The 15,860-nt window shown below is 39.7% G+C and overlaps 1 protein-coding gene across 1 annotated transcript in view; it reads left to right on the top strand.

Annotated features, from left to right (window-relative positions):
• The window catches only part of ARHGAP15 (Rho GTPase activating protein 15), a 309,776-nt gene extending 294,197 nt beyond the window's left edge, over positions 1–15,579 (top strand). The window contains exon 13 of the mRNA XM_062578853.1: positions 14,334–15,579. Coding sequence (XP_062434837.1) covers positions 14,334–14,517 — 184 coding nt within the window. The 3' untranslated portion in view covers positions 14,518–15,579. The remainder of the gene's footprint in view (positions 1–14,333) is intronic.
• The last annotated feature ends 281 nt before the right edge of the window (positions 15,580–15,860 follow it).

Raw genomic sequence — 15,860 nt, 5'->3', positions numbered from 1 at the left:
CCACACTGTTTGCAATTCCCTGGATGCTCGTGCAATTTGGCACAATCTTAGGGTTTGGCCCATGGTGTTTGGCAGCCACCTTTTATTCTTGCCTTCTTTTATGCTTTGTGAATAGTCTAAGTTACATAATATCAGTGACAATTTGTTTATGGCAAGCATTATAGTCCCTGTTTTATGATTACATTCAAACTTTAAGCCACATTTTGACGTCTAAGGATCATCTTGCATTCTCATATATTATATACAATGAAGGCTTGTGTTCCAGTAAGGGTGGAGGGGGAGGAACTTTATAAATAACATGACTCCTTTTGTCTGAGGAGATTTTAATACATTTGTCTGATCTACAGTTTTTGCAGTAGCCAGAATATAATTTGAATATATTAATATTTTCAGCAACTGTGCGCAGGGAGCCCAGTTAATAACTTATGCATGGATATATAGATACACTTCAGACCGAGGTAATGTTTTTAGCCCTTCTGTTGGTAATACTTAGCAAGGCGCAATGAAAGAGCCTGTTCTTTCCTCCCCTTTGTTGTGGGCATGCATTGTGATGGTATGGAGCCAGTGTTCTTTCTGTTGTCTACACAGCCTGGATTCAATAAGCAGTTATATATGCATATTATGACAATGTGGTCAAGGAAACCAGATTTTTTTACTCTACCTTCATGTGCCTGTACAGTATAAAATCTGGTATTTATTTTTCTTGTCCTCATTCAATATGTTAACAAAATCATAATTTGATACAGGTTATGTTCACTTTATAATTAAAATTGTGGAGTTAGATGAAAATACAGCAAGATGTTGCTGGATGGAAAATATTTATCTTTTCATACATTACGCATTATGGCGTGATGTAAAGTCATAAATCTGTGGAACGGCTAACTCTAGCCAAGTGGATGATACTAGCCTCCTCTCCTGGGCCACAGGACGCAACCAGTTTTCTCCTCCACTGGGCTTCTGCAGCAGCTTCAGCCCTGCCACCAGACAGCATTGCTGCCATCCCTGCCTGCACTGCCCCGTGCAACGTCGCAGCATCTCCACGCCGCCAGTCCTCTCAGCTGTCAGGAGCAGCTTCCAGCAGCCGTATTCTCTATATATTCTCTGTTCCTCAAGATTAGGATTTATTTATTTTTTTTAACCTCTGCGGTATTCACATAGGATGTACTCCTGTAAGTACGTATAGGATGTACTCCTATAAGTACGTAATGCAAAGTAACTAACACCATTTTAATTGTCCTAAATTATCTTCATCAAAAGACAGTTGAGCACAGCTGTTAGATTTCTATTCCAAACATCACTACCTAAAAAAAATGATTATTTGGGCTACCGGTTAACTTCAACAGGCTCTCCAAAAGTTATGTTCTAGTCTATAAGGATCATAGTCTATCAATGGAAATGTCAAGTGTCTATTGCCTGAGAGAAAGGGATGTTCCAGATACATGTTCTCTCAAGATTAAAAGAGAAGGCCAAAAATATCCTTTTTAGGAAGCCTAACAGCCTGACCTCCTATCCCAAAATGATGTTAGACTCCCCACAAAAATGATTGATTCATTTCTCTGAAATGGTGAGATGTCACTCGATTCTCCTGCTACAGCTGGGATATATCAGGACTTCCTAGCCTCTTGGCTGTATCACAGAGATTTAGGAACACAACGATCCCGGCTTGCCAGCACCCCTCCTGAGTATTGTTACCCTCTGCTGTGGAGATGAGCCAAGAGAAACAAATCAGAAAAGACCAAGTTCCTTCGTTCTGATAGGTCTCAACAATCCCTCTCTTATTACCCTCCTAACACCTCAGTGGACAAAGCGCAAACCTTTTACACCAAATGTGTTCCTTGTGTCAGTGCTAGACTCAGCGCCACCAAATGACCTGGGGATATCACTTCATCTGTCCTGAAACCGTTCCAGCTCTCCAGGTCATTGCCATCTACACTGACAAGTCCAGTCTTTCACCAAACACTTCCAGCAATCTTAGAGACTCCAGTGCACAGCCCTATAGCACTTTCCAGTAGGTCAAGATTGCTATGAACGTCCGTTGTCCTTAGTGAATTTTCAGTTCCAGAGGGGGTTTTTAGTAGGGTCATGGCAGCAGTAGTAGCCGAGTAAAGACCACCTCCTGGGTCAACTGTCCTGTTGAATATGACTGTATATATTTTAAATTTTATCTGACCACTATGGCAAGGAACTGCCTAAACTTTCTGGGTTACATGATAACGTGTTATCACGCAACTCCTTACTCAGGATACAACTCTGCATCCTGAAACCACACCATTTGCTTCCTAAGGAGGCACTCTCTCTCAGCTTGTAGATCCTTTTGTAGCCACTTTCATTTTCTGCTGTAGGGGAAGATCCATTCAGCATCTACAAAACGATATCCTGAAATTTGTCTTGTCCAAGGGCCAAGTGATGTTGAGTCAGTGGTCCTAGAGCTCAAGGCAGTAAAAAGACATATCCAGGGTATTTCAACTTCATCTCCAAGAACGTCTTGCCTGAGCATAACATCAACCAACAAGACAATGTGGGGAGAGACCTTTCGGGAATGGGTGTACTGAGTATGAGAACTGCTTTTCTGCGACTCTACTGGGTGCATTGAGTCATTTTATGCAGCTAAGCTACAACTGAGAGATCGAAAAGTAGCACAACTACTGAGCGAGGCAGGCAGGCCTGCCTGTATAGAGAACTAAAGACTGGCAAAGTGTCTAAGGCAGTTAGTCCACAGTCATCTGAAACCATCGCACGTGTGAATGGATATTTGACTTAAAAAGGAACTAATGAGAAAATCCAAAGCCATTTTAAAGCTGGCAAATAGTATGGAACTTGCAGTACTACAAAGGGTGCATCTTAGAAAGATTCAATATATGGAAAATCATCCACTCCAGGCAGTTCGTGCATTTAGTGCAACGGACTATACACATGCATAAAAAATAAACATCAAACTAAGGTGAGTGGACAAGACAGACAAAGTGTAAGTAGAAAAGACAATGCTGACATAGTATATTCATTGCTCAAGGGCAAGTAAAATGTAAATAAGTTTAAAGAAATCAAAGACTCATGGCACATACTCACTAGTGCATTTAAGAGATATATTCATCCTACTCATGTTCAATATCAGTGCTGAAACAATTGTGATGCTGGGAGGCATGTTAAAGCATCTTTCAAATCTGATACAAATGCAATGCATATATATTGCACTAGTAGCTTGTGGAGAGCTCAGAAGTAAACCTGAAAGAATAGGAATCCAGGCTGAGGTCAGATCCTCAAAAAAATCATCTCTATTGGGCAGACCAATGCATGAAGACTTTAATTTTAAGCAACAAGATAGTGATAATAGAGGTTAAAAAAAAATGTAGATTTTACGTTGGGCAAGATCAATAGGTCAATATTCAGAGGTTTTTCAGGACCTAAAAGGACTTTAAACAAAACAATTTATGAAGTAATTGCATATTTAGGAGCTCATAAAAAAGGAAAACATTGTGAAGAATTTGTTCTCTGATTTCCATAGAATTATTTGCCACATTCTCTGTTTTCAACACGAAAAAACACCAGTTGTATCAAAAAACAGAATAATCTATTCACAATACTGCACAAAAACAATGGGTTGTTAGCAAAATACGACTAAGTTTTTAATGAGAGGCTCTAGACTTACTGGTACAGATACATTTCCAAACAGGTTATCTGAAGTTCAGCATCCTAATATGAAAATTCCAAACAATTGCCACTTTTGAGCATTACGGCAAAAGGTAAACCATTCATACCCAGGGCTGAGTTTATTTGCTGTCAGCTGGATTACTTTAGCACAAAGAGGCTGTAATTGAAGGTTGCAAGAGCTTATAGACTGAACGGAGTTAAAAAGCAGAATTAGTAAAAGTAAAATTCATCCAAATTGAGAAAATTAAGCTTATACAAGATGAAATTCTGACTCCATTCTGGCTCCCAGTCAACTGGAGTTTTGTTGGTGACTTTGACATTAATCAGAATTTCACTCACTGTCAAGAGAGATGCTGCAAAAGGTGTGACAGAGTGAAAGCAAAGTTAAAATTAGTGTTAACCTCGGGGGGGGCAGGTGTCCAAAATACGTTTTCTGGGCATGGACTGCTGTCTAATTCAGTGTCTGCTTGAATGTAGCAATGGGGAATGAAGCAATGTAAAAAGTCCTTTTAAGAAAAAAAAAAGATATAAAACTAGACTAGTGGAGAACATCTAGTATTTGCCATAATGGTTCAGTCCTTGGGACACAATTTCATGGCTGTGACTGCCAAAGTTCACGGTGTCCATCGTCCTGGCCAGGGACGCCTTAAGCACAGCAAGGTGTTGTTTGTAACAAAGAGTTTCAGAAAACCGTAACACCCCTGCGTGTCGGTGCCGGTGCTGACACCCTCCACCCCAGACTGCCAGAGGAGCAGAGCTTCCCCTGGAAGCAGCAAAACGCCGGAGACCTTGAGCTGGGCTGCATGGCCTCTCTTAGCTTTTTCCCACCCAGGAATGCCCGCTTTTGGAATAAGGGTAGGGATCATTAGAAGAAAAACCGTAATACCAGTTGGCAGAGGCAGTAAGCTTGCTGGGAAGGAGGATTATATCATTTTCCAGAGTCTCGTCATCTTTCAATAAATCTGAACCAAAGCATTCAATTTCTGTGTCTCTCAGAGCCAGGTGCCATAGGCTTTCGTGTACGCTTTCCATATATCCTCTCTTTCGGGTGTGTTGCAGAAGAGTGGCCTCTTTCACTGAATTAGAAAAAGCCAGGAGTTATCATCAGAACTGGTTGTTCTGGTTTTAGCCATGTAGTTTTTGTCTGACCATCACTAAGAGTGTCAAAGCCCCAGTGCCCCATCAGAAAAATGTAGTTAATAACGTTAATCCACCTTTATTAAGAGCCTTTAGCGTTATGGAGGAATACCAAATATTATTAAGACAAAAAGACAACAGGATAATAAGGAAATGCATTTTTTCCCTTGCTGACCTAATTTCTAACCTCACTTTAAAATCTTCCATTGATTTTAATTATGCTTAATCTAAAGCTAAGCTTGCAAACCTAGCAAACTTAAGGACTGCTTTTAAGTGAATTTTCTCGCCTGTCAGAGTTCCTCAGGCTTTCTAAGCTACAGCTAAAAGTTTATTTCCAGCCCGGTTATAAAGTTGTCACAGACCTCCTTCCATGGGAAGCATCGAGCCCGAGCGCTGCGTGGCGAGCGCGTTCAAACTCTACCTTGCTCGAACCGCGCGCCTACACAGTTTCGTTCTTCATGAAACAATTGCAGTCCTTTTCTCATCAGCGCTAGCCAGAGGCAGTAATAAGGGTGAAGGATATCTATCATGAAAAGTCCAGTGTCAATGTGTTCCCCCAATTTATTTACTGACCTTCAATGCAACAGCCATACTCCTGACCCTCATGAGATGAAGCCTAAGGGGAAATGGCACTGAGCACCAATTCCATATCCTGTTGTTCTGTGGTCTAAATTAAGTGCTAATTAATTACCACTGGCATCTTTGGCATTGCCTGTCAAATTGGATTTAGGATATCCTTTCACTGTTTAAACAAATAGCCCTACATCTAAAGCTAAAATCCCAAGTGTTAATATTTTCTTTACTTTTAAATTTTTACTTAAAAATTCAGCAAATATGTCCATGGATATTGCAGGTAGAATTCAAATAAAAGAAACAGGAATTGATATTGTCAATTTTGATTAATAGTCCTTCATTAATAAACATCCTGTTATTCAGTTTCCACCTGCAGTTGCTGATGTTGCCTGGAATCAATTAACTCATATAATTTGATTTATTTTACAAAGACATTTTTGGATGCGCTGTGCTGATGATAAAGGTTCTATATTTATAATTCTTGATTTAAGAGAGATTGTTACTAACTGCTTTTTATTTTTAATGTTACAAGGAAATGTAGCTCAAGGCATTCTTGAATTAAAAAAATTAAAGCAATTTAAAAAGTTAAAGCTTTATTCACACAAAACTATCATCTGTTGCCTTCTGAGACACACAGGCTGAAAAAGCATCCAGGACCTCTGATAGGTGGAGCTTTATATTAAGCTAGTTGTTCTGCAGAAAAAATATCAGAAGTCGAATAAAAATAAATAATAGCAGAAGTTACACTACCAGCCAAAAATACAGTAGAGGGATCTGTGCATTATATCTCCGTCTGAGCATATATTATTTTACATAGTATCACACTGCCTTTATCACTGTACTATCCAACCACCCCTCAGAAGCACATCAGCATCTGTCTAACATCTGTCACGGGTGGTTTTGTTCTCTCTTGTCCTCGCCCTAAGGAAAGAATTGTGTTTCCCGTGGTACTGTGGCTTCTGAGAGGGATTCACAGTTGTTTGAAATATAGATATATATACTGCTACGAGGCTGTTTGAGAAGGCAAAAATGAATGCCTTTTGCTGGGAGCTGTAGCTAGAAGTCTGTGATGTTCCTTGTGGAAGTTCATGGCCTTCTGCTGACTCCTGAGAAATGCTGGTCCCCAAATAGACAAACTTCAACTCGGGGAGAAATGTCCATAGTGATAACAAGGATTACCCATATCGCCTCCTCCCTCCGGTCTCATGAACATTAACCAGAACCAGTTTGTGTTCAGTCGCAAAAAATTAAGAACCAAGACAAATTTAGAACATGATGTGCTGGTTGTCAGTAAATAGGAAACAAGAGGCCTGGATTTTGCAGGTCACCCAAGCCAGAGCCAAAGACAAATGGGTCGTTCATTCGACTGCCTTGAGGAAGCAAATTGGTCACATCTTGCCCGTAGGGCAACATTCCTGCCCAGGGTAAAATTGGGTCAACTTTCCGAATGGCAGAGACCTTGAGCGTCCATGGTAATGAGACAGTCTATGTGAAAAGATTTTGCTTGTGAAAAATTACCAGGGAAGAGCAGAGCTCTTCCTGATCCTGCCTACCCACCAGCCTCATCTCCCTCTTCTTTGACACGATGAGTGCTGGCATGGGGAGCAGGACAGAGCTCTGGTGGGAACCAAGCCTCCTTCCATGGCTGGGCCATGGGGCCAGAGCAGCATGGCCAGGGCTGCAGCGCAGGGACAAGCTCCTGTCCATGCCCACTGAATGATGGTGGGACACCAGAGCACGCTGTGCCTTTGGCACACAACGACACTGAGATGTGAACTTGTCACCCTTGTCACACACGGGTGGTGTCCATCCAGATCAAAGAGCAGTGGTAGCATTTAAAATGCAATTTCATCCCTTCACTTACCCTGCTAGGACATGGCTGCTCTTCTGTAAATTCACCCTTCTTTAAATTCTCTTTATCGTGAAAAATATAATGTCTGATCATCATTTCCTTCCTAACTGCCACTCATAGTTACAGACTAGGAGCTCCTCTCACGCTACAGGAAACAGCCAGAAACAGAAATGGTCAAGAGGCCATGATGCAAATGAGGGTTCAGACCCATATCTCTCCTTAGGCTGGGAGAGGGTGCACAGAGGGAATTAATTTTACAATATAAGCACTGCTATGCTCCTACAAGCTTGTCTCCTAGAGTAGGCTCAACCCATTTGAGTTGAGGACCTCAGCAAGGAATACATTAGTCCATGGCAGCAGTTTGCAAATGCATATTTGGTTGCCACACTCGGCACTCAGTTACTAGGGACTTCTTGTGTGATCACCATGTCAACATGTATCACTCAAACGGACCTGGTGAGGTTTAGTGAACATACCTTTGCTATGTCCAAAACTTAAAGAAACATTGGTCTGCTGGTTGTAACATTCCTCTCAGGAGGACTTTATGGCCTCCTCCTGAGGAGGCTCAAACTCACATCTCCTAACTCTGAAGAGAGGACTGTCCTATTCTTCCTACTCAAACACTAGGCTAGGTGGGGTGAAGGGACTCTTGGACCTTCTGCAGATGCTGTGCAATGTCCCGCTGGGATGAGCTGTGGGACTTCCTAGCATGAATTTCTCATTTATATTTAGTGTGTCTGTTAGAAAGGCAATACCAGATGTTTTCCATTCCAAGAGCTGTCTTTATACTTGGCAAGATACAACTATTGATTAACACACGACTGGAGAATGTGTTAGACCTGGGTTCCCACTACTTAAGGTCACCCAAACGGGCTGCACAAACGGATGTGGGAAGGAAGTGCAGTTTTCAGACCCTCTTCAGCGCAAGATGGGTACCAAACTATCCTGCTCTCTTGAGATGGCAGCAGTTGGGGATGGAGGCCACAGTACAGTTCTAGCTGTGCAGGAGAATAAGTAGGGCTCTTCAAAAGCACATTCTTGCACTAGTCCCTTATATTCTGCTTGAGTCCCTTTACACATCTAAATATGTTTTTAAATCTTGGCCTCAGTCACCTGCAACATGAAGACTATCTCTACAAGACAGTTCTTCTGTGAGGTACATGTAAGGGTACGAGCATATAAATTCCTTAGAAAGGAAGTTGTACAGGTGGCAAAGTTCATAGACCGGTGAAAAGATTTTATTCTGAACTGCTCCCCTGTTAAACCAGGGCAAGCCAGATTAAACACTTTTCTTCAGCTTTCCGTAGTCTTTTCAGCCAACTACGAACTGATCTTCAGACTAGTTTAGTTATTTTCATTTCAGGCTAGACTCCAAAGCAGTTCATCCAGGGAAGAACTTTTGCTGCAAGATATGCAAGGGATTCCCTGAGGAAACCCATTCTCCGTTGTGTCCTTGTCAGCTGTCCAGTTACTATATATAGCTGTCCAACGGTCAGCTTTAAAGGCTCGTCTGTAGGAGAAGACAGCATCAAATGCTCTTTCTTGTGTTCCAGAGCAACTGAAGAGAAGGGGTTTTTCCCAAAGAATTGTAATAAGAATCCACAGCTGCAGAGTACAGGAAGCCTATGGAGTTTCTGCAGGCCAGGAGCCATGGAGGCTATTTTCAGCTAAAGCAAGCTCTTAAGTATGTCTGAACTATTTCTGACCCCTCTCTTAACGTATCATACACCATGACCTGGTTTCTCTGTTACCAGTCTCTGATAGCTATTGTTTTGAATTCAACATTTGGAAGTTAAACTGGAATGTAAAGTGCCTTAGAATTTTACATTGGCAAAAAAAAAAAAAGTAGCTTAAAACTGTATTAACCAGTTTTAGATATTTCCTGTGAGCTCCGAACTGTATATATTCGTTGCAGAAAAACCACACAGCGCTTTTTGAAAAGGCTGTATGTTGTAGGATTTTGGACCGTCACTGTAAGGATAAACTGACGGTCCCAGCTACGCGTGCACAAAGCCTCATGCACAGACTCAACTGATAACATTTGCAATTGCTTAGCTTCATCAGCTGGTGAATACTACTGTAACGCAACTAAGCAAATCATCCATAAAGTGAGTACATAAATAATAATGAAGCTTAGCTTGCATTCATAAAATACCAAGAATCCCACTGCATTACTAAATTTTAAATTTGTCTGTATTTCAATGCAATGAATTGAATAGCTTATATAAGTAGACCTTACAGTTTCAGAGGCTCAGTTACTGCTGATGGGTTTGGCGATGCTCTCAAGAGGGAGTGAAGCAGCGCCCAGGTCTTGTGCTGTGTCTCCTCGCGGCAGGTATTTTGCTGCCTAGCCTACATGGGTGCCGAACAGACTTCCCCTGTGATACAGGTATCTCTGCCTGTTCTAGCAAGGCTTTGACCAGTTATAAAAGGACACTTACTGTTTTCTGTGTTTTTAGATGTCTCTCAAAGTCAAACTTTGTAGTTCAAGTTATCTTTTTAATACCAAAAACCACTTATCATGAAAAATAGTTACTGTAGCTGAACTGGAGTAAGTTTACATCAGAAAATGGTGTTACCACAATATGCCGTATCTCAGAAGAGTATATAACAGGCTTCAAACGAAAAGGAAATACACTCAGAAGAAACCTGATGGTTTATCTGTGCATCAGTTTGCACTTCGGCTTCCTTCCTAACACTGAAAAACTAGCCTGCAAAAGCCCTGCCAAAATGTGCTTATACACAGACATTATCACTTTGTAGGATGGTACGTTTTATTATCAGGTTATTTTCCAGTACATTTGGCACAGTTAAGGTAAGTATATTAACTTTACTTCCAAATAAAGAAAACAAAGTTGTAGTGAACGTCTCAGCCATTGCCAATGAGTTAGGGACTGACAGGAGGTCCAAGTAATCAACCCTGTCGACTGCGCATGGTTTTCCCCTGGGACATCTGCTCTGATCGTACAATGAAGCTGACTGGCATGGATGTAGAATTGCTTTCAATAAAGATTTTATTTCAAGCTTGGATGATTTCTCCCCAAATGTCTTGTCACTAAAGCAAAGTATCTAATACCTGTTATTTTTTTTAACTCCTGCTTTTGGGAAAGAGAGGAGCATAAAATTTTGAGCTGGACATTTTTCATCCTAACAGTCAAATTTTAACGTGTTCAAATTGATTGGAAGCTCGGCAATATCAAAAGTCAGAAAACCAGCAACATAAAATTTGGCCCATAACTGTGCCATGAGAGGTCTGTTAACGGTGATGTATTTAAGGTAAGTAAACTCAGCAGAGAAGGCAGCTGAACCATTCCCAGGGCTCCATTCTTAAGCTAAAACATCACATTTGCATGTGCCTGACTATGTATAGGAAACAGATATTAGCTAATTTGAGGATAATTATTGGTAAAGCGAATCAATGGAATGTGCAGACTTTGACCCATTAAGCTAGGTCATAGGAATTTACATATCAAATCAGCCCAATTGTCCATCTGGATGAGCAACTCTGCCCGCTGCAGTGATTGCTACCACTTTTCAGGAAAGGTACAAAACCCCGTTGGAATGGGTAGTCGTGGAATGATCTACTTAGAGAGGAGCTGTTTCCTAATTCTGCGAGGCTAGTTGTTAAACCAAGAGGACAGATGTCACAAAAGTATAGGGCTCTTTTTTTTTTCCCCCCTTACTTGGTAATTTTCTTTATTCTTGTACATCTTTAATCTTTCTTGGCCTCTGTTTGGGTCTTGGTTTCTATATCCTAGTTAAATAAAATATGTGTAATGCTGGAGGTGGGCAAGATCTTGATTAGATGGAAACCTACTTTTATCTCTTTGCTATCTATAGCTTCCAGAGGATTGCATTTCCCACAGTCGGTGATTTGCCCACAGTAGTTGCCCAGATGACCCATTCTTACTGTTCTCATCCCCCTACCGTTTGTAGTGTTGCCCTTCAGTCGCAGGCTGTATTATTGTTCACGAAAGGGAGGCAGGATCAGCTTCTTGAAAAGTTACCTTTTAATATGATTTAAAACAGTAAAAGGGCATGGCTGAAAACAGTTCTGCTAAAGGTAGAAATATCGCTAAGACTGAGCAAGCTTAAATCCCCGTAAGCTCGAAAAGGCTGACAAAATGAGACCGAATGGTTCTCATTTCATCTAGCAGAGGACAGCTCTACCCTCAGACGCTCTCCAGCCTACAAGACAGTTACCGTTCAGAAGGGTTTTTCCTCCCTAAGTACACTGGCTTATCTCCCTAATATTTTATGTGCAGTAGGAACTTTAAAATGGTGAGGATCAATGTCACCACTGAAACGCTTTCTTCTCCTTAGTAGCTCATTTGGAGTAGAAATGGATGAAGAACATTTCCTAACACCTACTGTGATTGAAGTGAAAGTCCAGCATGCCTTCCAAACCTCACAATTCATAATGATTTTATTTAGGGAGTTTGAAAGTGCAGGTTTAAATGGATCTAGCGAGCCAAACTCACCATGCAGCGAACTTCTTTGCTGTATAGTTGCCCTGCACTCAGATACATGCTTTCCAGCTTACAGTTGCCTTGGTAACGGCCAAAGCGTAAATTCTAAGTATTTTTGCTTATATATCTGCCATTGACACTAGAGTTCTCCTATCAGACACTTTAGCTGTTTTAATACACCATTCATTTCATTACTATTAATAATGAGACCTGTATTTTCTGTATATCTCCTGATTTGTGATCTTAAAAGAACTTGAACAATTCTTTAATTTAGTGATTCAGCTCACTTTTTTGGGGGGAAAAAACCTTGCAAGCATAAGGCTCAACCATTTCTTGACATGATTCCAACATCTGTAGTACTGGATTATAGATTGCTTCTAAAATAATCTTAAATTGATGAATCATTGCTTCTTTCATTTGGGCTTGACAAAAAGGAGCTCTGGCATTTCTTTTTGCTTTTTTATGTTGTAAACTGTATATCACTTTTTCTCCTCTTGCCAAAAAACAATGCTTCCCCATTTCCTAGGGATCTTCTCTTTGAACAACCGAATTTCACTTAGCAGCTACAACAACGGCTTAAAGTGTATATAGTCATTTTTTACCTTTTTCTTTTGCGGACACATGAAAAAAATACCAATTACAAAATTTCATTGGTAAATACTTGCAATTTAAAGGGGTGTACAGTCCCAAAGTCATAATTATTTTCTGTAGACAGGATTAAGTGCTATTTAAAATTTTCTTTCAAATAAGGATTCCTTCCTACTTTCCCTCTAGTAGCTGTATTTTACTACAGGTTATTCGACTTACTCAGACTCATTTCAAGGATGCACATGAGATTTTATCAATACAATAATTATTGCATTAGCATTAGGCTTAGAGCCTTAGAGGCTCCTGCGTAAGTGGCATTTGGGGAACAACCTTGCTGCCCTCATGACAAACTCTTTTAACTGCTAAAGATGTATCACGCTCATCAGAAGCTCACACAGTTATTTGGCAGCAAAACTACTAACTTTTTTGACTTTTTGAACTCCTAAGATAAGAAATGCTATGTTAATATTACCAAGGAGGAGAGATAATTATTTTTTAATTTGTAATAAAGATGCTATATTTTAAGAAACTAATAATTAAGCCAATCTGATTAGTGCCATATGGAGAGTGTTTTGTGCAATGGACACCACGGTTACGAGCATGAGGCAGAACTACAGCTATGCCTCCTATTTATACATGAGAGAAAAGAAGCATTTTTGTTCAAGGAATGTGGTAAACGACAAGATTGGCAAAACTCCACAAGAAGCTACTCTTTGCTGGGTGACCTCCCCACCCCCCACTAATGTGAAGAAAACCTTTTCATTTTTAAGGGTTTGAACCCAAGATGCCTCATGAAGTTTCTGTCTCTTACAGTGCTGCTTGCTGTGACTTCAGCAACAAGTATAGGAAAGCAAAGACAGCTGTGGTGATTTATAAATTACATCTGGATTTTAAAAAGACATACGAGATTGATAAAAGGGGAGAAAGGGGGTAACAAAGGATATACAGAACTTACCTCGAACAGTTCCCTTAGAATATTCGAGTCTAAAACTAAGAGCTTAAGAAAACATCCATAAATTAAAACATTTACATATTAGGGTTACATTTGGTTTGCATTCCTTGGTAGCGCTGTGTAACTTATTTGTAAAATATTTATCTCAATTTCTTAGTCTTTCCAGCCTAGGATACTTTATATATTCTGGGTGGCAGAAGGAAATGGATTTCCACTTAGTTTATACTCTCCACTACAGAGATTTAGGCAAAACTGCCTACCTAAACTACATCCATTAAACCTACATTTTTCTTCGATCGGACTTCTCAGCCATTGATGTCTGTTCCACAAGAATATTAAGTCTTAATAGAGACACAAGATCAACTTTTAATAATAATAGTGTCCCTCTCATAATTTTGTGGAAAACTGAGATATCAAAGGTTTTAATCGTTATCATTACTTTCCAATTCATTTCGTTTAAGGTATATGGTCTTAGTGCCTTTTAAGAAAATTTGTGTCAGGTTAAGGCATGCAAAATTCTTTAGTTATATAAATTTCACAACCCATTTCAGAGTGCACTAACTTTATTTGATTTAAATTAGCAGAAGGAACGTGTTTCATATGAGCTTTATGCTGAGGGACTCTTGTTTTTCCGGCTCCTTCAGTACGGGAGACCATGCTAAGAGAAGCAAGAAGACTTCTCCTGGAAGCCACCAAAGCTGTTGACACCAAAAATGCATGATTCTCTTAACTTAAAAGGCAAACATAATCTTCAGGATCTAAATGTACAAGCTTAGAAAATATTTGCAGCGAACAAGCATTACTTGGTGTGAGCTCTGGAAGGGGATAGATGGCCAGTCCTAATGTGCACCCTAATATGAGAAAGCCCTAAGTCTGACCCTTGATCCCACCCCAGTGCACATTTTGCAGTCTGTGGCTGAATTTCCGTCCATCATTCGTCATGTTGGCAAAAGTTATCCCTTCCCTCCCTCTTTTCTTTCTTTTTCGTAACTTAACCAAATAAACATCACTGTTAGAGGAATCAGTAAAACATGTCTCTCATGCACTTCAAATGCAACAGCGACTCCTTTGACATCCCTCTTTTTTTTAACCAATTCTTTCCTTTCGTCAACAGGATAGCAGCCAAGGAATCCGTGAATCTTATGTCAACACAAAGCTTAGGAATTGTGTTTGGACCAACACTCCTTAGACCTGAAAAGGAGACAGGGAACATGGCAGTCCACATGCTGTACCAAAATCAGATAGTTGAACTTATGTTGAGCGAGTACAGCAAGATCTTCGGCTCTGAGGAAGACTGACAGACAGGGCCTGTTATTGAAAACGTTCACATCTGTCTTGATGTCTAATATTTTTACATTTCTGTAAACATATTTCTGAAATATTTCTTTTTCTTTCAAGTGACAGATGCCTCATTTTGTGAAAACTTAATGATGATTTTGTGCTTAATTTTCAAACATTGGAATAAAAAATATTGTCAACATTTGCCTATATGTATTCTGCATTAACCCTTTGAGAGTTTCATTATGCTAACACTCCAAGTGTCATTTTTTTTCAAGCTGAGCATACAGCATATGGCCAAAGACCATAGGAAATGCTGTTTACCAACATATGCAATGGCACAGAAAGACAAATAGTAATTGAGGAGATTTGTGGAAAATGGATTAAAATATATAATAAAAGCTATGAATTAAAGCTATCACATCATTTGTAGTTAATCTGAGTAAACTTTGCCTGTTCTCTTTGATATAAATTGAAAGGTAAAGGCAGGATGAATAACCAAATCCCCCATCTAAGAGTTCAAAAAAATACATTTAAGTCTAAAGAAATTTTCAAAAAGTGTCTATTTGCACAGTAGTGCCTAAAAATTAAAAACAAAATAGGAACTTTGGCATTTTTACTTGAATGCAGTGCATGAAATGAAGACATCGCACGCACTGCTCATTTTAATGTAACATCCATTTTGATTCTTCATCACACTGTACATCTGCCCGCTTTCCCTAGCTATCTCATGTTCTGTAGCATTTGTATTGTGCTCCTGAGGATGCTTTATTGGTGAACTACATTAAATTCATCTAGAAAGAACTTTAAAAAAAAAGCCTTTTCATATGCCCTTAGGATTACTTGGCTAGACTTGAATCAATTTATGCATTCGATGGTTAGTTTCAGTTGTCATGGATAAACAAAAGGGTAACTGTCTAGAATATATCAAATATTGTTTCATTTTGAAATGTATGTTTCCAGCTATACACATCTCCTACCCTGTTTTGTAAAAGTATTCTGCTGATAAAATGTAGACTTATGTTTGACAGCTTTTTAATCAAGTTCAAAGAGAATAAATAAAACTAATCCAGTGTGGTAAAGAGTCTCTCTGGTTATCGATTTGTTCATAAAATGAAAAATAAACCATGTAAATAAGATGTGTGAAACACAGATCTAGAAGCAAATATTTAAAGCAATTACAGACCTCAAAACACAGGATTAATGCACAGGTCTGCTGTGCACAAGAGATATGTCTTCTCTATCACCTCAGCAGATCATGAATTGCTCCAGTTTTTCCTTAGCATCATTTTCCAAAATGCAGTGTGATGCAGGAAAGCTCGCACCTCAGAGTGGTCTTTTATGAGAATAAATGTGTAACAAG

Source organism: Rhea pennata, chromosome 6 (assembly GCF_028389875.1).
Source record: "Rhea pennata isolate bPtePen1 chromosome 6, bPtePen1.pri, whole genome shotgun sequence".
NCBI classification, from domain to species: Eukaryota; Metazoa; Chordata; class Aves; order Rheiformes; family Rheidae; genus Rhea; species Rhea pennata.
Note: the sequence above shows the minus strand (reverse complement) of the source record. Positions and strands in the feature narration are given on the sequence as shown.